The 24,857-nt window shown below is 37.6% G+C and overlaps 1 protein-coding gene across 1 annotated transcript in view; it reads left to right on the top strand.

Annotated features, from left to right (window-relative positions):
* The window catches only part of PTPN20 (protein tyrosine phosphatase non-receptor type 20), a 103,999-nt gene that overhangs the window by 59,749 nt on the left and 19,393 nt on the right, over positions 1-24,857 (top strand). The window contains exons 7-8 of the mRNA XM_087432929.1: positions 14,272-14,420; positions 17,146-17,236. Coding sequence (XP_087289055.1) covers positions 14,272-14,420; positions 17,146-17,236 — 240 coding nt within the window. The remainder of the gene's footprint in view (positions 1-14,271; positions 14,421-17,145; positions 17,237-24,857) is intronic.

Here is a 24,857-nt window from a genome sequence, read left to right as displayed (position 1 = left end):
CGCTTTCCCTTCTGCACCAGAAGACACGTGCAAAGACCTTCATACTGCCCTCGTTTGTAATAGCCTTAAACTGTGAAAAACGCAGATGCCCTTCAACGCTGGAATAGATGAATTAGTTGTAGTGTATTTGTGTAATCTGAAAATGAACAAACTCACCTAGGTGTAGTCTCAGCATAAAAGTCAAGATTTAAAAGAAAATATGATTCCATCTACATAAATTTGCAGAATACGCAAAAGAGCATATGTGGTAAACAAAACAAACAAAATCAAAGGAATGATAGCACAATCCAGAATAGTGGTTGTTCCCGAAGGAGGAGGGGAAGGGTGCATGGGGACATCAGAGGCAATGATAATGTTCTCTTTTAAACTGGGTAGTGTATTGTTATTATTTTTACACCTTAAAGATATTTTATTTATCTATTATTTTGCACCTACTTGATCCTTAATAAAATATTTTAAAAGTCCAAATTTAAAAAAATTTAAATTACGAACTTAATATATGCTTATATTAAAAAAATCAATACAAAGAAATATAAAGAAAAAGTTGATAATTTCTTCCCATCATCTGAAATCTCGACTCAGAAGTAACCAATATTAATAGTTTCTCTATGAACACACAAGGATATAAAAACTTAGATTTTCTGCTTAAAGTTTAAATAAAAATTGTGCTATACATTACTCTGCAATCTTATTTTTTTAAACTTAAACTATATTATGTATATAGGTTAACACATATTCTAGCACCATGTTAATGGCTGCCTAATATTCCATTTTATGGACATGCTATAGTAAACTCACCCATTCTCCATTTGACTTTTCCCCATTACTAATCCACAATATATATTCTTACGCACATTTCCTTGGTACTGGTGCTTTTATTTTGGTTAGATTCCCTGAAGTAAGATGGTCAAGTCAAAGTATACATTCAACTTGTATTTTAGTAGACAATACTAGATTTCTTTCCAAAATGTTAGAGCAATTTATTCTTGCTCTGGTTTGTTGGAAGGGTCCAATTTCTCACATTCTTATCATCACTAGATAACTCTTTTTCTAATTTTTGTCAATTTGGTGAATGAAAAGTAGCACTTCCTTATTACTCTAATTCACCTTATCCTGATGCTAGTGAGAGCAAGTATTTTGTTGTATGTTTATTAGCCTCTTCTTTCATTTGCATATTTATATCCTTTGCCCATTTTTTTCTTATTAATTTGTAGGAACTCTTCACATGTTTGAAATCTTAACACCTTGTCTGTCTGACAAATATATTGTAATTTCTCCCCTTGCCACTACCTTAAGAAGGGAGACCTTCATAAACATTCTGGGTTTCTAGAATGTTTAAAAAGGTCTTCTTTACTGGAAGAATATACAAATATTCTTTTGAATTTTCTCCAGAATTTTCATGCATTCATTCATTCATTTATTCATTTTGCTTAGATCACTAGTCCATCTGCAGTTAATTGCTAAATATGGCAGAGGTGTAGAGAACCAACTAGACAATTACACGAGCACCATTCACTAAAGAAACCACCTTTCACAACTGAACTTAAATATGCTTTTATCACATATTAAGTTTATTCTTCCAATCCACGTGCTTGCAATATCTTTCTGTTTCTTTATGTCATCATCGATTTCTTTCAATAATGTCTTACAGTTTCCATTGTATACGTCTTTCACCTCTTTGGTTAAATTTATTCCTAGATATTTTATTCCTTTTGTTGTGATTGTAAATGGGATTGTATTCTTCACTTATCTTTCTGCTAGTTCATTATTAGAGTATAGAAATGCCACTGATTTTTGTAAGTTGATTTTGTACCCTGCAGCTTTGCTGTAGTTGTTGATTATTTCTAATAGTTTTCCCATGGATTCTTTAGGGTTTTCTGTATATAAAATCATGTTGTCTACTAACAGCCAGAGTTTCACTTCTTCTTTGCCAATTTGGATACCCCTTATTTCTTTTTCTTGCCTAATTGCTCTGGCCAAAACCTCCAGTAGTATGTTGAATAAGAGTGGCAAGAGTGGGTACCCTTGTCTTTTTCCTGTTCTCAGAGGGATGGGTTTCACGTTTTCCCCGTTGAGTATGATGTTGTCTGTGGGCTTGTCATATATGGCCTTTATTATGTTGAGGTACTTTCCTTCTATACCCATTTTACTGAGAGTTTTTTTTAATTATAAATGGATGTTGGATCTTGTCAAATGCTTTATCTGCATCTATTGAGATGATCATGTGGTTTTTATTCCTCATTTTGTTAATGTGGTGTATCACATCGATTGATTTGTGGATGTTGAACCATCCCTGTGTCCCTGGTATAAATCCCACTTGATCATAGTGTATGATCTTTTAACATATTGCTGTATTTGATTTGCCAATATTTTGTTGAGGATTTTTGCATCTATGTTCATTTTTCCTTCTTTATGTTTTCCTTGTCTGGCTTTGGGATCAGGGTGATGTTGGGTTGTAAAATGTGTTAGGAAGTGTTTTGTCTTCTCCAATTTTTGGAATAATTTGAGAAGGATGGGTATTAAATCTTCTTTGACTGGTAGAATTCTCCAGAGAAGCCATCTGGTCCTGGACTTTTATTTTTTGAGAGTTTTTGATTACTGTTTCAATCTCTGTACTTGTGATTGGTCCATTCTGATTCTCTATTTCTTCTTGATTCAGTTTTGGGAAGTTGTATGAATCTAAGAATTTATCCATTTCTTCTAGATTGTCCAATTTTTTGGCATATAGTTTTTCATAGTATTCTCTTATAATCCTTTGTATTTCTGTGGTGTCCATTGTAATTTCTCCTCTTTCATTTCTAATTTTATTTATTTGAGACTTCTCTCTTTTTTTCTTAGTGAGTGTGGCTAAGAGTTTGTCAATTTTGTTTATCTTCTCAAAGAACCAGCTCTTAGTTTCATTGATCCTTTCTACTGTTTTTTTGGTTTCAATTTCATTTATTTCTGCTCTAATTTTTATTATTTCCCTCCTGCTGACTTTGGGCTTTGTTTATTCTTCTTTTTCTAGTTCTATTAGATGTAGTTTAAGATTGCTTATTTGAGGTTTCTCTTGTTTGTTAAGCTGGGCCTTTATTCCTATGAATTTCCCTCTTAGGATCGCTTTTGCTGCATGCCATATGAGTTGGTATCATGTATTTTAATTTTCATTTGTCTCCATATATTTTTTGATTTCTCCTTTAATTTCTTCAATGATCCATTGGTTGTTCAGTAGCATGTTGTTTAGGTTCCACATATTTGTACTTTCTCAGCTTTTTTCTAGTAATTGATTTCTAGTTTCATAGCATTATGGTCAGAAAAGATGTGTGATATTATTTCAATCTTCTTAAATTTATTGAGGCTTTCCTTGTTTTCCCAACATATGGCCTATCTTTGAGAATGTTGCATGTGCACTTGAGAAGAATGTATATTCTGCTGGTTTTGGACGGAGTGTTCTCTCTCTCTCTCTCTCTCTCTATATATATATATATATAAAGTCCATCTAGTCTAGTTTTTGTTTAATTCCACTGTTTCTTTGTTGACTTTCTCTCTGGATGTAAGTAGGTTGTTACGGTCCCCTATTATTATTGTTTTGCTGTTAATATTTCCTTTTAGGTTTGTTATTAGTTGCTTTATGTACTTTGGTGCTCCTATATTGGGTGCAAATATATTTTAAAGTGTTATGTCTTCTTGGTGGAGTGTCCCTTTTATCATTATATACTGCCCCTCTTTGTCTTTCACTGCCTTTTTTTATCTTGAAGTCTACTTTGTCTGATACAAGTATGGTAACACCAGCTTTCTTTTGCTTGCCATTAGCTTGGAGTATTGTCTTCCATCCCTTCACTCTGAGCCTGTTTGTCTTTAGACCTGAGATGTGTTTCCTGGAGGCAGCATAATGTTGGGTCTTGTTTTTTAACCCATCCAGCCACTCTGTGTCTTTTGATTGGAGAATTCACTCCATTTACATTTAGAGTGATTATTGATATATGAGGGCTTAATGATGCCATTTTATCACTTGTTTTCCAGTTATTTTGTATTTCCCTTGTTTCTCGTCCCATGTATTTCAGACTGCCAGTTCAGTTTGGAAGTTCTCTATGATGGTTTTCTCCTTATTTATCATTTATGTCTCTGTTCTGATTATATGTTTACTGGTTACCATGAGGTTTGTATAAAAAAATCTCATAGATGAGATAGTCCATTTTCTGATATGGCCTCTTATTTCCTTAGTCTAAGTAGGTTCCTTCCCGTTCCTCTTTGCCCTTCAAGTTATTGTTGTCACAACTTATTCTGTTTTGTGTGTGAGCTTGTGGTTAAAATGAAGAGATTATAGTTATTTTTGATGTTTTCCTTCCCTTTATCGCTAATGTTATAATTGTTGCTAACCTGTTCTGATAGAGAGCTGAAATTTTCTGATTTTGTCTGCCTATTTATCTCCTTTTTGAAGGCTTTGTAAACCCTTTCTTTTTTTTTCAGGTATGAGGGCTTTCTTGATTATTTCTTATAAGGGGGTCTTGTGGCAATGAACTCTCTCAGCTTTTGTTTATCTGGGAACGTTTTTTTATTTCTCCATCACATCTGAAGGATATTTTCGCTGGATAGAGTATTCTTGGCTGAAAGTTTTTGTCTTTCGGTATTTTGAATACATCATTCCACCCTCTCCCGCCTGTAAGGTTTCTGCTGAGAAGGCCACTGAAAGCCTGATAGGGGTTCCTTTGTAGGTTATTTGCTTCTGCCTTCCTGCCATTAATGTTTTTTCTTTGTCATTGATTTTTGCCAGTTTTTGTAATATATGCCTTGGAGAAGGTCTTTTTTACACTGATGTAATTATGAGTTTTATTAGCTTCTTTTACCTGTAATTCCATCTCATTTCCCAGGTTTGGGAAGTTCTCAGCTATTATTTCTTTGAACAAGCTTTCTGCTCCTTTCTCTCTCTCTTCTCCCTCTGGAATACCTATAATCCTTATGTTGCATTTCCTAATTGAGTCGGATATTTCTCAGAGAATTTCTTCATTTCTTTTTAGTCTTAGTTGTCTCTCCTCCTCCATCTGAAGCAGTTTTATATTTCTATCCTCCAAATTGCTAATTCTGTCCTCCATAATATCAGCTCTGTTATTCAAGGACTCCAGATTTTTCTTTATCTCATTCATTGTGTTTTTCATCTCCAGCATTTCTGATTGTTTTTTCTTTATAGTGTCAATCTCTTTTGTGAAGAATTCCCTCTGTTCATTAATTTTGTTCCTGATTTCATTGAAGTGTCTTTTTGAATTTTGTTGTAACTCATTGAGTTTTCTTATGATAGCTATTTTGAATTCTTTGTCATTTAGATTGTAATTTTCTGTGCCTTCAGGATTGATTTCTGGGTGATTGTCATTTTCCTTCTGGTCTGGAGTTTTGATATACCTCTTCATGCTATTTGACAGGGTGGATTTGTGCCTTTGCATAGTGGAAGTATCTGGTTGCAAATTCCACCTTCTGCCACTGGGGGAGGGGGCGATGGCAGGAGCTGTGTATTCTGAACCAACTGCGATCCCTGGCATCTGTGCCTGTCCTTTGAAATCTGTGCTGACAAGGCCCATCTGCGATTGCCCTGCACTGCTGCTTTACACACATATGTGCATGTGCTCTGGCTGGGGTCCCTTGCTCTGGCTGACCAGACGAGCTGGTGCGCCAGGTCGGGGGAGAGGCGCTTTGTTTTGTTTGGGCAATCCTGGAGGCGTTCTCACTCTGTCCTGTCTATCTGCTCTCTTGGGGTGCTGGCTTGATGAAGATACCCCTGCAGTTCCTTGGCCTCCTCTGTGTGGAGCTTTCCCACAGCTGGGAGGCAACTCGGAGAGCAAAGGTCTTCCTGGGAGACCTGCCACTCCCCACCTCCTCTCAGTGCAGCGTGCAGTCCCGTGGCATAGGTCGCTGTGGAGGAGGGAGAGGAGATCCCCTTACTTCCTTCCACTTCTTCCTGGGGGCTTCAGACATGTGGCTGTGTGGATCTCTAACACATCTGTTGTGTTGTGTGAATGTCTTCTGTGGGTTTATGAATGTCTTTTTCGTCGTACCTTAGCGGGGAGAGTCTGAGGGAAGGGTTCACTCCACCATGATGCTGACATCACTCCTCATTGATTTCTTTATTGATATGAGTTCTTTCTTTTTTTCTAATATAAGCATTTAATACAACAAATCTTTCCATGGATACTGCTTTAGCAGCATTCCACAGATTTTGATGTGTTTTTATTTATATTCAATTCAAAATGTTTTCTCATTCTCAGTGGCCAATTCTGGAACAATTGAAGCAACAATACATTGTAGCGCTGGATAAGAACCCAAAGTACAAATAAATATCTGTGAGTTCATACTGATATAAATAAATTATTGAATATAATAATAAATGGAGAGAAGAGACAAATCTCCCATGCAGAAGAGTTCCAAATAAATTATGTTGATATTCCACTATAAAGGAGATGGAGCATAACTCCCACCCTGTAATTGTGGGCTGTACAGAGTGATTTTCTTCCAAAGAGTAAAATATGGAAAGGGTATGCTTATAAAGAATAACTCTGTGGTGGGGAAACCTGACATACAGCTGCAGCTGGTGACCAAGGTCAACATCAATAGTCATAAATCATGTTTATAAGTATGTATCCTTGATATGGTGTGATTAATATGGCACTTTACCTCTGTGATCTTCCCCAAAACCCGTAATCCTAGGCTAATCATGAGAAAAACATCAGACAAATTGCAATAACGGGCATCCTAGAATATACCTGATCAGCACTCCTCCAACTGTCAAGGTCATCAGACACAGGGAAAGTCTGAGAAACCGTCACAGCCAAGAGGAACCTAAGGAGACGTGAGAACTAAATGTAATGTGGAATCCCAGATGGGATCCTGGATCAGTAAAAGATGTTAAGGAAAAACTAAGGAAATCTGAATGAAGCATGCACTTTAGTTAAAAAATAATCTATTAATATTGGTTCATTAATTGTAAGAAATGTACCATCCTAATGTAAGATATTAATAATAGGGGAAACTGTAGCAGCAGATATATGGGAATTCTCTGTATTATCTACTAATTATTTTTGTAAATATAAATCTCTTCTTAACAATGAAGTCTATTTTTTAAAAAATATTCTCTAATTTCTCTTGTGACTGCTTCTTTGATTCATGGGTTACTTAGAAGTATTTTTTTGTTTTATTTTTTGCTGGGAAAGATTCGCCCTGAGGTAACATCTGTTGCCAGTCTTCCTCTTTTTTTTTTTTTTGTCCTCCCCAAAGCCCCAGTACATAGTTGTATATTCTCATTATAAGTCATTCTAGTTCTTCTGTGTGAGCTGCCCCAACAGCATGGCTACTGACAAATGAGTGGTGTGGTTCCGCGCCTAGGAGCTGAACCCAGGCTGCTGAAGCAGAGCGTGCCAAACTTTAAGTACTAGGCCATCAGGGCTGGCTCAGAACTATGTTTTTTACTTTCCAAGTATTTGAGGATTTTCCAGATATCTGTTATTGATGTTTAGTTTAATGTCATTATGGTCCAAGGGGATACTTTATATTAATTCTTTTAAATTTATTAAAGTTCGATTTTTGGCCTAGAATATGGTCTATCTGGGGAAGGTTCCATGTGCACTTGAGAAGAATTTTTGTTCTGTTTTTGGAAGGACTGTTTTATAAAGGTCAGTTAGGTCAAGTTGTTCAGTTTTTTTATGTGCTTACTGATTTTCTCTGTACTTGTTCCATTGATTCCTGAGTGAAGAGTGTTGACATCTTTAATTATAATTGTGAATTTTTCTGTTTCTCCTTTCAGCACTATCAGTTTTCACTTCGTGTATTTTGAAATTCTGTTAGGTGCATACACATTTAGCATTGTTATGTCTTCTCTGTGAATTGATCCCTTCATCATTAGTAATGATCTTTTCTTAAAGTAGATTTTATTTTCTAGAGCAGTTCAAAGTTTACAGCAAAATTGAGCAGAAGGTACTGAGATTTCACATATACGGCCCCCGCACACACATACATAGCCTCCCCCCCTATCAGTATCCCCCACCAGAGTGATATATTTGTGACAATAGAACCTCCATTGACACATCACCACTCAGAGCCCATAGTTTACATTGGGGTTCACTGTTGGTGTTGTACCTTCTGTGGGTCTGGACAAAATGTTGTATGATGACGTGTATCCACCATTATAGTGTCACACAGAATAGTTTCAGTGCCCTGAAAATCCTCTCTGCTCTACTTATTCACCCCTCCCTCCCCCCGTTAGTGACCTTTTTATCCCTGGTGATATCCTTGGTCTGAAGTCTACTTTGTTATTGATATATTCTCTGATATTAATATAGCCACTCCACTTTCTTTTGACTAGTGTTCCCATGGTATATGTTTTTCTATTCTTTTGCTTTTAACTTGCCTATGTTTTTGCATTTAAAGTGGTTTCTTATGGGCATTTTATAGTTGGGCCTTGCTTTTTAACCCAATCTCTCAGTCTTTGTCCTTTAATTGATGTATGTAGACTGTTTGCATTTATCTATCATTTTATTTAATTTATTTATTTATTTTTCCCCCAAAGCCCCAGTAGATAGTTGTATGTCATAGCTGCACATCCTTCTAGTCGCTGTATGTGGGATGCGGCCTCAGCATGGCCAGAGAAGCGGTGTGTCGGTACGCGCCCAGGATCCGAACCCAGGCCGCCAGCAGCGGAGCACGCGCACTTAACCGCTAAGCCATGGGGCCGGCCCTATCTATCATTTTAGATTTAACTCTACCATCTTGCTAATTGTTTTCTATTTATTCCTTCTATTCTTTATCATTTTTCCTATTTTTCTGCCTTCTCTTGGATTATTTTGTGATTCTATTTTATCTTCCCAATTGACTTATTATTTATACCTCTTTTAAAAATGTTTTCTTATTCACCCTAGGATTTACAATATACGTCTTTAATTTCTCACAGTCTATCTTTTCTATCTTCAAATAACATTATATCACTTCATATGTGTTGTAAGAACCTTATAATAGTGTCTTCCTAATTTCTCCCATCCATCTTTTGTGCAATTATTGTCAAACATTTTAATTTGACATAATAATCACAAAATACATAGTCATTATTTTTGTTTTAGATAGCCAGTTATTCTCCAGAGAAGTGAAATTAAGAAAAAAAGAAAACTTTACATTTAACTACATTTATGGAATATAAATATTTATGGAATATATTTATTCTTTCTGCCTGAAGTTTTTCCTTGCACATTTCTTGTAATGCAAGTTTGCTACTAAGGAACTCTCTCAGTTTTTGTTTGTCTGTATAAGTGTTTATTTCTCCTTTATTTATTTATTTTTTTATTTTTAATTTTTTTTTGTGAGGAGACCAGCCCTGTGCCAACATCTGCCAGTCCTCCTCTTTTTGCTGAGGAAGACTGGCCCTGGGCCAACATCTGTGCCCATCTTCCTCCACTTTATATGGGACGCTGCCTCAACATGGCTTGCCAAGCAGTGCGTCGGTGCGTGCCTGGGATCTGAACTGGTGAACCCCGGGCCGCTGCAGTGGAGCGCATGCACTTAACTGCTTGCGCCACCAGGCCAGCCCCTCCTTTATTTTTTTTTGAAAGATGTTTTTGTCGGTTATAGGATTCTGTGTTGTCTTCTGACTTGTATTGTTTATGATGAGCTTTTGGATCTGAGGCTTGTTGTCTTTCATTCATTTTGGAAAACTCCCAACCATTATCATTTCAAATATTTCTTCTGCCCAATTCTCTCTCTCTCTCTCCTATTTTGGGATTCCAATTATAGGAATATTGTAGTCTGTTTGATACTGGCCTGTAGCTTTTGGATGGTCTCTTCTGTGTCCTCCCCACCCCCACCCCTACCCCCCTCTTTTTTCTCTTTCAGTTTGGGTAATGCCTAGTAACGTATTTTTAAGTTTGCTGATTCTTTTCTTGCCTGTCTCAAGCCTGTTGATGAGCCCATTGATGGTATTCTTTATTTCTGTTAAGGTATTTTTCATTTTAAGCATTTCTGCTTGATTCTTATGGTTCCTTGTGTCTCTGATGAAGTCTCCCATTTGTTCATCCATGTTGTTTACTTTTTCTACTAAACCTTTAGCATTGATCTTAGTTATTTTAAATTCATTGTCTGGTAGTTTTAACATCTATGTCATATCTGTCTGGTTCTGTTGATAGCTTCGTCTCTTGACAGTTTTATTTTATTTTTTCTTTTCTTGCTTCTTTGTGAGGCTGTATAATTTTTTGGTTGAAATCTGGATATCTTGTGTTCTATATGCTGAGGTAAATAAAAATGGACATGCCTCTTCCTTTGGTAGGCCTTCAGTGTGAGGAGTTGTGTCAGTTTAGTCAGGAATTGAACAGGGTTTGGGTTTGTTTTTTTTTTTTCTTTTTTTGTGAGGAAGATCAGCCCTGAGCTAACATCCATGCTAATCCTCCTCTTTTTGCTGAGGAAGACCGGCTCTGAGCTAACATCTATTGCCCATCCTCCTCCTTTTTTTCCCCAAAGCCCCAGTAGATAGTTGTATATCATAGTTGCATATCCTTCTAGTTGCTGTATGTGGGATGTGGCCTCAGCATGGCCGGAGAAGCGGTGCATCAGTGTGCACCCGGGATCCGAACCCGGGCTGCCAGTAGCGGAGCGCGTGCACTTAACCGCTAAGTCACGGGGCCAGCCCCAGGGTTTGGGTTTTGATGTTGCTGTGGTTACTCTCAGTGCACCACCAGCTTCAAGTTCCTGTATTGTTCCCTTGTGCTTAGAGTGGAAAATGGCATGCCAGAGGGGTTACCTCAGTGTCTGTTCTACCCTCTGCTTTAGGTCTCCCCATGGTGCCTGCACCTCAGAGAAGGTTCCTATCTACGATGTTGTCTATTCCCCAGCAACAGAGTGCTCTTATTTGTAATTCTGTTGCTTGCTAACATGGTTGCAGGTGGGAATGGCATTCTCTTCTGTCCTTGTTCAGCCTTGGACTTAGACAGGTGCAGCGTCCCTGGGTCTTAGAGTTAGTGCCTCCTGAGTTATCCTTCCCTGTCTTCAGGGGTGTGGGGTATGTTATGGTCTGACCCCATGATGCTTCCCTCACCTCTCTATCCCCAGTGTTAGTGGGTCTTAACCTGTACCTTGAGGGTAATAGGGTTCGCTGCCCTTCTCCCAACTCCCTATGCTTTTGATCCTTAGGGGAGATAGGGAAAAAGGAACCAGGTGTGGCTTCACGCCTTTCCTATAGAAGCTACATTCCCCTCTCCAAGCTTGCACCGTGAGGAAGGATTTCCTGAGTTCCTCACCTTGTCTCCAGTTTTTCTCCTGAGCTTCTGATAGGGTCCTTATGTGCATTATCTTTTTTTCTTTTTTTTACCTTTTCTTCTCTTCATTCGTTTATGTATACGTCTTTATCCTGTGAATGAGTCCATTTTCAACTGTACTTTGTTTCTTGCAGTGTTTGATTTAATTATAAGTGCTATAATAATGTACTTTTGGCCTTTATTTTTTTAGGTCTGTAAACTTATTCTTCACCTCATTCTGTTGTTTTATCTCATTTTTGAACTCTTACTTAAAATAATTCATACTTTTATTACATCTTCCTACAGATGGTGGAGCTACAATTTAGGTTATGTTTTATTCAGAATGTGTTAAAAAATTTTGCATACTATGTTACATTATTCATTTTTTTCTGCATCTCTCTGTTTTATTCCATCTTGTTCACTAACATGTATAGCTCTGCATCTCTTTGACTTTTCTAATTGAACATGAATGAATTCTCCTTGGCTCTCCTTCTGTTTTATTTGAATCTAGTTATCTTCCATTATAAACTAAACTTTGAGGGCTGGATTTTGCCTGAGGACAGCGACGAGTGTGCTGAAGGGTTGGGGAAAGGAGCAGAAAGCTCAAGAGTGTGGATGAATTGTTGTATGGCAAATATTGTAGATCAGCTTACTCAATGTCGATCACACCCTCTTCCTAGCGTAGCTTGCTGTATGGCCCAGACAGGAAAAATAAAAATTACATTTCCTAGACATCCTGGTAGCTAGTGTGGGTTTGACCAGTCATATGCACTTGGCCAAGATTTAAATGTGTAGAAAAGCATCCACGTTGCTGGTACACACGATTGCAGGCATGGCATTCCTAGTGCCTCACTATAGGAAGGTGGTACATTACTAGAGCCAGCAGTCATGGTGGCTTTCTCATTCCTCCGTGGTTGCTAAGGTGGTGTCAGCCAGGAACCACCACTCAGAGCAGTGGTGTCCAGCTCCCTCAGATTCCACATTGTGGCAAAGGTAGCGCTCTTCTTGGCAGACCATTCTGCTGTGTTATTTTTGGATCATAGTGGGGAAGTGCCTGCTCTTCAAACCCTCCCAATGATGTTGTCAGCACCAAACAGATGGATAAAATCCCTTTCTGTGAACCGGCTTTATGTAAAAATCACTTTCTGTAATGATTGCCGTTATCTGCAGCCCAAGGCTGACCTATACACCTTGATTAGAATTCTTAGAACAGGCTGCAATAAAAAGAAACCAAATTCACAATGACATTAACAATAAAGAAATACATTTTATCCCATAATGGAAGTCCAGAGGTAGGAAGTATTCCAGGTTCAATGTGATCAGTTGCTCAGTGATGTCATCAAGAATATAGGTTCTTTATGTTTTTTTCGTATTTGCTATACTCAGCTCATTCATTTTATGGTCACAATAGGGCTGGTTGTGGTAATCAGGGGACTTAAGCCTCTGGGTTTTTGTTCTGGCAGGGGATGGAGGTGGGAAAGAGGCTTGCTTCCCTTTCCCATAAGCCCTGAACAATCTTCTTCTTGCTTCCCATTGGCCCAAATCACCTACCTGCTGCTGGATTATTCACTGGCAAGGGAATTATTGTGGAATAATTACAAATAGCTTTAACTTACCGTCGGGGTAGAATCAGTGTTGGGGAGTCCATGACAGTGTCCATTACAGTCTTTCTACCTTTTCTTCCCTTTCCTCTCTGCCTTCTCTCAGCTTTTTTTCCAACAAGACTGGAACACAATGGACAAGTTCTAAGGGTTTTTCTTTTGGGGATCAAAGGTGATCAAAATGGCTGCTACTCTTGTGGGAATTTTATCTCTGCTTCTGGGCTTCCTAGACCTCCTCTCCTGCTAAAGTTAGAGATATTTGTGAGAAATTATAGGATTTCTGTGTCTGTCTCTCCTGACCAGTAGTCTCTCTCTCCCACCCCTACACAGGGCTTTTGGGTATAGTAGGGTTCCAAGACAAGATGAGTTTCCCAGGGTTGTGCAGATTCTTAGAAACTTCTATCTCTTTTTTGTGCCTGTTCTTTTGCTTAATTGCTTCTTGTGTATTTTTTGCTGTTATTAACTTGATTTTTGTTCATATTATTTGGCTTTGGAAAGAGATTTTGAGAACTGGTTTCCTTTGAGCATTTTACTTCAAAAATATGAAATTTTAAAAATATTCTTTTAATGTTGACTTCTAGGTTTATTGCATTTTGACCAGTGGACATGATCTGTAAAATTTCAGATATTTGGAATCTAGACTGTCAATGAAACCTAAAAGATCATCATATTAAAAAAATGATTTCCATATCTACTATTAAATAGAATGTATTCTCTTCTGTTATTATTGGTTATAGGTGTATAACTATATAATATATATATATTATCTATATAGATATAGACTGTATGGTCTACACTTATATAGTTATAAGTGTATAACTATATAACAATATATATTATCTATATATAGATATATACATTATATATATCTATTTTTAAATCTTATTAATTACATCATATAGATCCTCTCAATCCTTGAGATGTGTGATGTGTGTATGTGATGTGTGTGTATATGTGTGTGTGTTTGTGTGTGCTTGATCTGTTTTAGAGTAAGAAGTGTGTTACACTCTCCACATGCTCTCATCTCAAACTCCAGGAACTTCCAAACACTTGGTCCCAGGGAGAGCAAAAGTTCTGTCTTTTTCCCACCCAAGTCTCATACATGCACTTCTTGGCATAATTGTCAATACATACACCCAATTCACATTATAAAACAGAACACTTCTCAGTCTACTGCATCTGTTATATTTATAGCACTTGGCAGTTTTCTCCAAGAATAGTGGGTTTTGTGTAATTTCAAGGTATGTAGTCACGATTTTTCTAAGACAAGGATACTTTTTTTCACAATAATAGACTCTTCACCTCTGGAAAAATAAACTTCCGTTAATCCTTAAATGGCTATGCCTTTACTTAAGAGAAAACAACAACAAAAATAAAATCTGCCTTCATATACATACAAGTAACTTACAAATGTGAATTTTTCTCTTTCTTAGGTATACAAATTGTTTCTGAAAGGGAGCTAGCTCAGTTGGCTCAGGTTCGACCATTAATATTCAGTTTTCATGAGCAATCAGCTATCAAGGATTGTTTTAAAATGCTCGAGAAAAAAAGAGCAGACTATGAAATCATCCAGGAATTTATGGTAAACATTTTGGTTTTAACAAAAGTCTGTGTGTGATTTCTGTTTCCACATCACTACCAGAGGGTTTCTTTTCTTTTTCTTGACTGAATACATTGTTTTTGTTTTTAAAGTAACGGGTGTACATAGTAAAAAAAAAAAATAACATAAAATGTTATAATGGGTAAAGTCTCTCTCTTTTTCTCCCTTGACTTCCTAGGCCCCCTTTCCACTATTAAGTTTATCATATAAACTTCCAGAAAAATTGTTGACAGTGCTTTACTCACTATTCTACCCTTTTTTTCCTTAAAAAAATTTTTTTCCACATAAGAAATAATTTCCAAATATATTATCAGCACATAGAGCTCTATCTTGTTTTTTTTAAGTATTGTGTGGCAGTTAATTATATGGATAAAGACCTTCTTTTCTTTAAATAGTCCCCTCTGATGGACATTTAGATTATTCTAGAGTTTGCTGTTATGTTATAAACAATCACCCCTCTTCACAGGCCTGTGCAAATGTGTGAGTATTCTTTAGAACAAATTCCTGGACAGACAACCAGTATTTTGTGATATCAAATTTTTGGATCTTTGCTTATGTCTTAAATGACAAATGATTTCTTGTTAATGATCTAATTCGCTTTTCTTTATTTGAGAACCAAGGACTAGCTTTCCGTATGTTTTTAAGCCTTTCATGTTCTTTTCAGTGAACTGCTAGTTCCAGGTCTTTGCCTAATTTTATATTTATTCTTTTTCTTATCTTTATATAATGATATATATTTTCTTATTCTTTATATAATGAAGAAATTACCCCTTTTGTATGTGTTATATGTGGTAAATTTTTTTACTTTGTTATTTGTGCACACACACACATTTACTAAGAAGAAATAGCTATTTTTTGGGGAGGAGGAGGGGGTGAGGAAGATTAGCCCTGAGCTAACATCTGTGCCAGTCTTCCTCTATTTTATATGTGGGTCGCCGCCACAGCATGGCTGATGAGTGGTGTAGGTCTGCACCCGGGGTCCAAACCCGCAAATCTGAGCCACTGACGTGGAGCGTGCAGATCTTAACCACTGCGCCATGGGGCCGGCCCAGAAGAAACTACTAATTTTTAGTGATCAAACATGACAATCTTTTCTTTTTGGGCTTCAGAGTTTTCTCTGTCTTTTAGGAATGCCCCTTTCACTCTAGGGTCATAATAATTATTTCATGTTTTTTAAATAATACTTCTATGATTTTTTAAATGTGTAAATCTTTAATACAGCTAGAATTTAATTTGTTATAAGGTATTTGGTAGGGACCAAACATTATATAGCTATACAGTTGTTCCAAGATCCTTTTGAAACTTTGGTGATGTAAAATGCCACTTTATCGTATTCTGAAGCACCACATATATTTAAATTTATTCTTGGACTTTTTCCATTGACTTGTTTATTCATGTACTGGTACCAAACTCTTTTAATTAATGTAGGTGTATATTATCTTTTACCATCTGTTAAGACTAGTCTCCCCTCATTACTCTTTTTTTACAAAATTGTTTTGGTTCTTCCTAAAGATTTTTTTTACCAGATTAATTTTAGAATTGGTTTGCAGAAAGATTAAAAAGGTAAAAATCTGATCATATTATCCTACTGCTTAAAACCTTCACTGGATTCTCATTCCACATGGCAGTATTTGCCAACATTTGTTTAAAGACTGGTGGTGCCAAGTTAGCTACCCAAGAGTTGCTGAAGAGCTTTTAAAAGGTCCAGACTCTCAGGCTTTATCCACAAATATTCTAATAGAGTAGGACTGGGTACCTCTCACTTTCCTTTGTATAGGGAACAAGGCCTTCCCAGGTAATTTTAGTTTTCTTTTGGGCTGGATCATTTTCTCTGTGCCCTCGTTACCATACTGTTCACCAGTTCCCTGAGAGGACTTGTATGCTCCGTGTCTTTATTCCTGTCCCCACCTGGGATGCTCCCCAGCCATCTTTGCTCTTCTCTCCTTCCACACACAGAGTTTCATATTTCATAACTTCCAATGACTCGGGAAGGCCCAGTTCAAGTGCTGCTTCCTTTCTAGGAGCTTTCCTTCTCATCCCTTCAGGTGTAATCTAGTGCTGTCATCTATACTAGTACCTGTGCGTTGATCAGGTCTGCATCTCCAACTGCTCCGTTAGCTCCTTCAGGATGAGGCGATTCTCAGGTGCATCTTTGTGTTCCAATATCTAGAGCAGTGCCGAGTACATACCAAATGTTTGTTGAATTCACACTGGGTAAAGAAATCTTTTTGAAAGGAAGAATTCTTTAATTAGTATCCTAGCTATAATTTCTTCATGGGGCAAGGAGTAAATTGTGAGATTGTTTGTATGTTTTTGTTTATATATTTATATATTTTTGTTGTAGTTACTTATTATTTTTGTTTATAAAATGATAGATTTATGGGTAGGTCCTAAGAAGTAAATATTTCTGTATTGGCTTTTTTATGAAAAAGGAAAAATATTGAAGTTCAAGGGAGAAAGTATCTCCAGAGAATTTAACATTTCCTCTTCAAGCAACTTGTCGACTGACATCTCAAATTTGAGATCTTTTATATAGTACTTTTTAAATGGGGTTCTGACTTGTCTGCGTATCACACAACATACGTAACGTCAAGTCATGTCATATAGGGGTTTAACAATCATGAACAGTAAACAGAGGCAGTTTTTGTTCTTTTTGGTTTTTTTTCGTTATAGTAAGTACATGACTTATATTTCTTACCTTTTAAAGGCTTTAGAATATAAGAACCTACCTGGTGAGTTCACCTCTGGGAATGAACCACGCAACAGAGACAAAAACAGATACCGAGATGTTCTTCCATGTAAGCTAAAAATGGTTTTGATTATTTTCCTGTTTACATTTGGGAAAAGATTAAAAAGTGGGTTGTATGGCTTTTAGAATTAAGCATTTGACCTGTGGCCACGATGAAGAGCTCTGGTAGCCAGCAGTGAGTGGCCTGGGTGTATTCTTGGATCTGCTAGGACATGGTGAAGGTCAAGTCTTCTCTTCTAGGTACTTCTTCCAGCCACTGTCCCAGGGTTATTTACAGCAGTCCTTCAACCTTGTTCTTATGCATTGCTGCTTCTCATGAACCACTGAAAACATAAAGTCTAGTAGTCTGAGATATCTGTCACTTTTGGTACCCCAAGCCCTGACCACCTTCTCTGGCCATTTTGTTTAGACACAAGTACAATTGGGGTGTAATTTATATCCTGTGTCCTGGACAGTCAAGCTGTCAATCTTCCCTCTGACAGAAGGCTGCCCTTTGATTGTCTCCAAAGGGCCCTACACATTGCTGTGCTGGGTGAAGCCAGTGCCACTCCGCTCCCCACCTGGTTACTCACAGGATTTATCTGTCTCAGGCCATCTGAAGAGTGGAAACAAAACACAGCACCATTTTAATTTTAGGCAGGGTATCTCATTCTATGCCTCACACTCCTTTCACAGTCGACTTTTTTCCGAATTAAATTACCATTTCTTTTCCTCCAAATTGACCTTCCACTCAGTTGTCCAAGCCAGAAAACTTGGTGTCACCTGCAATATCCCAAAATGGTCACAAAATCCTTTCGATTCTACCTCCTTAATATGTCTAAAATCATTCCCCGTCTCTCAGTTTCCACCGCTGCTAACGTAGATTGAGCCTATTTGATCTCTCAGCTGGTCTCTGTCTTCTTCACTGTCTCCAATCCCATCTACTCACAGCAGCTTCTGAAATGATACTCCTAAAATGCAAATCAGAACATGTTACTCTCCTTTTAAAGCTCTTCTTGGCTCTCTGTTACTGTCATGGTTAAGTTCTTTCACATGGCATAAATTTCACCTCTCTAGCCTCAGCACTCCCACAGAACTTCTTTTGGTTTCTAGAATTCATCATTTTCTTTTTCTTGTCTCCAGGCCTTGGAACCTGCAATTCTTGCAAGAACCATCTGTCCTCCCTTTGCTGAGGTAATTCCTACTGTCTTTCAGAGCTAGCTGGGTCAGACCTTCTTCGTTTTCTCAAAGCTAGGTTTGGTGTTTCTCTAACAATTTTGTACCATCTTGTGACTACCCTCCCTCACTTACCAAACTGTATTTTAATTCTCTGTTTCCGTTTCTGTTTCTCTTACTAGACTTGAGGTGGTTGTCATAAAGATCAGAGTAGAACACAGTGACTTCCATCACTGGGTAAATACTTTCGTGTTTGGTTGGTTCATTCAGATCTAAAATAACTTTGTGATCATAAAAGTAATGAGTACCTTCCCAGGCTAGTTAAAATAATTTATTCTGCTGTCTTCTGTGGGGGAGAGTGTGCAGAAGTGCATTGATGGCTGTTGTGAAATCAGGGTGATGAACCACTATTAAACATTTTAAGAGAGAACGCCAACAAGTTGGTACCACTTCAAGAGGTCAGAGTTCCCAATTATGTAATTCCTATCCCTACATGTGCAGTTAGCCCTTAGAGAGACTGAATGCGAACAGGCCTTTAAAATGCACCTGTCAGGGTTATAAGAAACTTCTTTTAGGGGATGGGGTACATTTAACGTTTGATCTGGCTTGAACTCTTTATTCTGGGATAAGAAAAGTGACAACTAAAGACATGCAAAGATATGAAAAAGTAAGTTAAATGATTAAGGAAAATCATGCAAAACTTTTTGATTTTCTCTTAAAAGAAAATCAACTATTGTTCAACCAAATTCTATTTAAAAGTTCACTAATGTATCTACTTCATAGATAAATGAGGAAGGTCATACCACAGTGTAATTTAATCTAAAATAAGGCTACTTAAATGACCATCATAGAAAGTTTCTTTGATTTCTTCACCACACATTTCTTGAATTAATAGAGGAGGTTCCTGAAGACTCACGTCAAGAAAGCCAGAGAAATAATTATTTTCCCTCCTCTTGAAATGTTGAGAACACTCAATGGGGGAACTCACACATCTCAGGACAGGGGAGTCCAGGCAGTCCTCACTGCGTGGCTCCTCTATGCACAGATTTCATTACTGTGTTTAGTTAAATAACACTAGTCCCTCAACAACACAATTCAAATCTCAGTAGTCACTATATATTATCTGTGAGTAATCGCATAAGGTACAAACAACTTCTAGCTTTAGTTCGTAAATCCCTATGTAAATAACAGATGCACATCAGATCAGTGACTAATCGTCACTTCTTTTAAAGTATGTTGGCAGGTGGTCACTGTGTGCCTGTTACATGCACAGACAGCAAACCACGTAGTTGTGTTGCCTCCTTATCTTTCAGTGATAAACCCACATAACAAAAATAATCAGAAGAGGGAATTGGCCAACAAAGATGAAATTGTAGAAAAGAAAGGAAAAGTGATCGTGCTGGGAGTGAAATTCTAATAGAATGTAAAGAGAGTTATAAAAGAAATAGCTGACCGGGAAAATGTTGACACTGCGACATAAATGAGGGAAGTGCTTGTGACAGAAAGGATGAAGGTATCCTAGAGGAAGTGTTGCTGGCAAAAAACTTCACATTAAAGGAACTCTTAGAGCTGTGCCACAACATCGTAAAAGCAAAGGATAAAAGGGTAGAAGCTGATCCAAACTTGCAGGGGAGTCTGATAATTCACCAAGGTGTGGAAAAGATGCTGTCTTGTGAGTTATGTGACAAAAAGACACAAACATTGTTCAAATAACTCTTGATAAGTTTTCTTTACAAATTAAATGCTCTAATTTTCAATGTTTCTAATGTTTTAAATTACAGTGCTCTAAATAAATATTAGTCTTGCTATTTTTCCACTTCCTTTATACATTTATAATGAACAGTAAAAGGGTTTCTAATGTTTTGACAAAAATTTTTAAGGATTATGGAATAATCATTATTTGTCCTGTTGATTATGAAGATCTTTTTGCAGTTTCAGCTTGTACAGTCATATTTATGGCCCTGTATTACTGTGCAAAGCAGAAATGGGCCTCATTATGTAATCCAGAGATTTTTCAGGTATAGACAATATCTTGCATTTCTATAGCACTTGACAATTTACAAAGCATTTTAAAATGCATAATCTTAATAAAATCCCTCTCAAGTAGACCAGTCAGATATTATTATTCCTATTTCACAGATGAGAGAATAAGCTCTCTGGGTCAAGATACACTCAGAACCAACAAGTAATGATAGTGACTGAGATTTCTATTAGTTTTAAATTTTTCAGAGCATGTTTTCACATATCTCATTGAGTGTTCTCTACAGTCATGTGAGGAGGGCAGAGCAGATGATAAGATCTGAATTCAAGGATGCAAGTCAATAGGAAAGGATAATCTTTCAAAAGTGGTTCTGGACAATTGCATATTGCTATACCAAAAAAAATTATATAGCAAAAAATGAACTATGACCCTTACCTCACATCATATACAAAAATTAACTCAAAATACATCATAGGCCTAAATATCAGAATTAAGAGAAAATTTTAGCATCCTTGGGTTTGGCAAAGTTTTTTTTTAATAGGACACAAAAATCCCAAACTGCAAAGGAAAAAAACACATTGGACTTCATCAAATTAAAAAATATATTGCTCTTCAAAGCACACGTATGAAAATGAAAAGGCAAGCAACAAACTGGGAGAAAAATACATTCAAAACATTTACCTGACAAAGGACTTGTATTTAGAATATATAAAAAATTCCTGTAATTTGATAAGAGGACAAATAACCCAACAATAAGTGAGCAAAAGATTAGAGGAGCCACTTCACCAAAGAAGATAAATGGGTGACAAATATGTGAAAAGATGCTCAGCATCATTAATCATTAGGAAAATTGAAATTAACACTATAGTAAGATATTGTTTTACACCCACTACTGGAACAGAGTTTAACACTATCTTATGAAGTTAAACATATACCTACGATATGACTCAGCAGTTCTACTCCTGTATAAAGACTTGCATATAAATGTTCATATCAGTTTTATTTGCAATAGCCAAAACCTGAAAACAGCCCAATGTCTATCAACAGGAGAGTGGATAAACAAATTGTGGTTTGCCCACACGATGGAATACTTGTCTTGTTAGTGTCGTTGAGTCGATTCTGACTCCTAGCAACCCTGTGAACTGTAGAGCAGAACCCTGCCTGGTGTTTTTTGCACCATCCTCCTATCTTCTGGCGCTATATCAGACAATGCTCCACCTCTATTCATAGGGTTTTCATGGCCAAGTTTTTTGGAAGTGGGTGGCCAGGTCTTTCCTCCTAGAATGGAATACTACTCAGCAGTGAAAAATAGCAAACTAGTGAGACATTCAAAAACATGGATGAATCTCAAAATAATCATATGGTGTAAAAAAAGCCAATGAAAAGAGTGTATACTGTACATTATAGACTGAATTGTGTTCCCCCAAAATTCATATGTAAAAGTCCTAACCCCCAGTACCTCAGAATGTGACTGTCTTTGGAGACAGGGCCTCTAAAGAGGTAATTAAGATAAAATGAAGCCCTTAGGTTAGGCCCTAATCCAATCTGACTGGTATTCTTATAAGGAGAGGAAATTAGGACACTCAAAAGACATCAGGGGGGCCAGCCTGGTGGTGTAGTGGTTAAGTTCACACACTCCACTTTGGCGGCCTGGGTTCACAGGTTCAGATCCCAGGCGCAGACCTACACACTGCTCATCAAGCCATGCTGTGACAGCGACCCACATACAAAATAGAGGAAGATGGGCACAGATGTTAGCTCAGGGTCAGTCTTCCTCACCAGAAAACAAGACATCAGGGATGCATGGGCACAGAGGAAATGTGAAGCCACGTGAGGACACAGCAAGAAGGCGACCCTCTGCAGGCCAAGGAGAGAGCCCTTAGAAGAAACCAAGCCTGCTGACACCTTGGTTTTGGACTTCTAGCCTCCAGACTGTGAGAATGAATTTCTGTTGTTTAAATCACACAGTCTGTAGTATTTTGTTATGGCAGACCTAGCAGACTAATACACTGTATCGTTCCATTCTAGAATAGCAATAGTAAGAGTAATAACAATAATTGGGGTGGTAGTAATATGTTTGTGTGTGCCCAGCGCTGATCCAAGTCCTTCGTAGGTAGTAACTCATCTAACCCTCACCACACCCTGTGATGTTGGAACTCTTCGTATCTTTGTTTTACAAAAAGGCTTAGAGAGATTAATTACTTTCCCTGCAGTCACACTGCAAATAGGAGACAGATCTGGGGTTCAACCTAGGCTTAACCACCATGCAGTAGTGCTTCTTGACATGAATTCTTTTTCCAGACTGTTAATATGTGTTGCTGTGCTGAATGTTATTTTCTATTTCAAGAAACCATTTTCAGCACTTAATGATAGGTTCTCAGTCATTCTTTATATAGATATAAGACTATATTTTGCAAGGCTTGTGGCTCGACTGTTTCCTTTTCTTCCCATCTTCCCTTAGTTTGAGGTCTCTGTTCCAATTCATTGGTTGGTTGGTTAGAGGTGGGCTAAGTAGTAAATAGTCTCAAACGCGGCCCATCTGCAGCTCTTGCTCCTTTTTCTTCATCCCGGTAGATGAATATCTTTGTTGATTTTAGTATTGTGGGATTTCAGTACGTTTCTCCCAGTTTTCTTTGGGTGCTACTTCACTGTCCTCCAGCTTCCAGTGTTTTAGATGAGAAATATAACAGTAATCTGACTCCTGTTCTTTTACAGGAAACGTATTCTTTTATTCTGAAACCTTATAACATTTTAATTTTTCCTGGCGTTCAAGAGTGTTACCAGGTGTTTTTCATTTCATCAGTCTTCTCTAGAGCTCACAGGACCTGTTAGTCTGCAGATTCGATCCTCCTTTAGCTGTAGGAGACTTGCTTCAGTTATTTAATCATTGCTCTTCCTCAATCTACACTTGTTTCTTTTTCTGGAGCTCCTATGATGTATAGGGTTAGTCTCTTGAATCTATCTTCTAAGACTTTCTTCTTTTCTCTGATTATTTCTTTACTTCTGGCTCTTTGTAGTTTTGCATGTACTTGCTATCTCTCCCTAGTTTTGTTTTTATTTTCTTTCTTTCAGTTGGTCTTTTAGGGAACTAATTTAAGTTTCAAGAAAGATCTTCCTCCTTCAAATCATTTACTACAATTTTTAGCTAGTGTGATGATTAATTTTATGTGTCAACTTGGCTAGGCCACACTACCCAGATATTTGGTCAAATACTAGTCTAGATGTTGCTGTAAAGGTATTTTCAGGTGTGATTAACAGTTAAATCAGTAGACTTTGAGTAAAACAGATGACCCTCCATAATGTGGATGAGCTTCATCCAATCAGTGGAGGCCTTAAGAGAAAAAGGTGGAGGTCCCCTGAGGAAGAAGCCATTCTGCCTCCAGACTGCCTTTGGGTTCAAGACCATAACATCAGCTCTTCTCTGGATCTCCAGCCTGGCAGCCTGTCCTGCAAATTTCAGACTGGCTAGCCCCCAAGTCATGTGAGTCAATTCCCTAAAATAAATCTCTCTTACTTAAAATAAATGTCTCTCACTCTCTCACAGCCTGTTGATTGTTTCTCTGAACAACATTGACTAATACAAATTTTGGTACCAAGAATTGTTCTAAAGGAATAGAACCTTAAGGATGTTTTATGAATTAGTTCCCTAATCTGATAAAATGTGAAGGCATTAATGACTCTATTTCCAGTAGTAGAGAGAGCAGTGGTAATCCATGGTGTGATATGGCAACAGAGATACACAAAATCTCACTGTTGGATATTCCACTCAAATAATTGTAGGAAGCAAAGTTCTGGATCACTGTATTTGATACCTTAAAATATTTTTATCGAACTAATAAGTATAATGAGATTGGCTGGTTGCTCCTAATTGCACTGGACAAGTGGACAAAGAAAAGGATGATCTCAGGGATTAGAATTTCCATCTCAAGCACCACATTAATGACCTAAAGTTTTTATATCTGCCCTGAAAGAAGCCTTTATTTCCTGTAGCCATGGAGCTGAGACTGCTGAAAATCAAACCCAGCATTTCATGCTGCAGATGGCTGAATTACAATGCAAATTGAATTCCCAACCATGCAGGGTGTTGGCTGTTAAAGTGAGGGCATTGATTGAGAAGGAGTGGGATCCTGAAAATTGGAATAGAAACATATGGGAAGATCCTGATGAAGATGGGCACAGCAGACCCCTAAACTCTGAAGAGTCTTCTTTGCCAATACTACTGACACTCGCACTAATCTGACACTAATTGCGGGAGACCCAAAGCGTCGCTGTGGTCTATCAGTTAGAATGGTGCTTATGGAGGTCAGATAATCAATGGAGTTTTAGCTCAGGTTGCAGTGGGTCTTGAACCACTGTGGTTATTTCCCCACTTCTGGAATGCATGACTGGACTAGACATACTCAACAGCTGGCAGAATCCTCACGTTGCTTCTCTGACTTGTGGAGTGGGGACTATTATGGTGGAAAAGGCCAAATGTAAGCTATTAGATCTGCTTCTACCTAGGAAAATAGTAAACTAAAAGCAGTCCTGCATT

The sequence above is a fragment of the Ceratotherium simum genome, chromosome 6, assembly GCF_057802395.1.
Source record: "Ceratotherium simum simum isolate JZ-2026a chromosome 6, ASM5780239v1, whole genome shotgun sequence".
In the NCBI taxonomy this organism is placed as follows: Eukaryota; Metazoa; Chordata; class Mammalia; order Perissodactyla; family Rhinocerotidae; genus Ceratotherium; species Ceratotherium simum.
The sequence above is the reverse complement of the archived record's forward strand: the minus strand, read 5'-3'. Positions and strand labels throughout refer to the sequence as shown.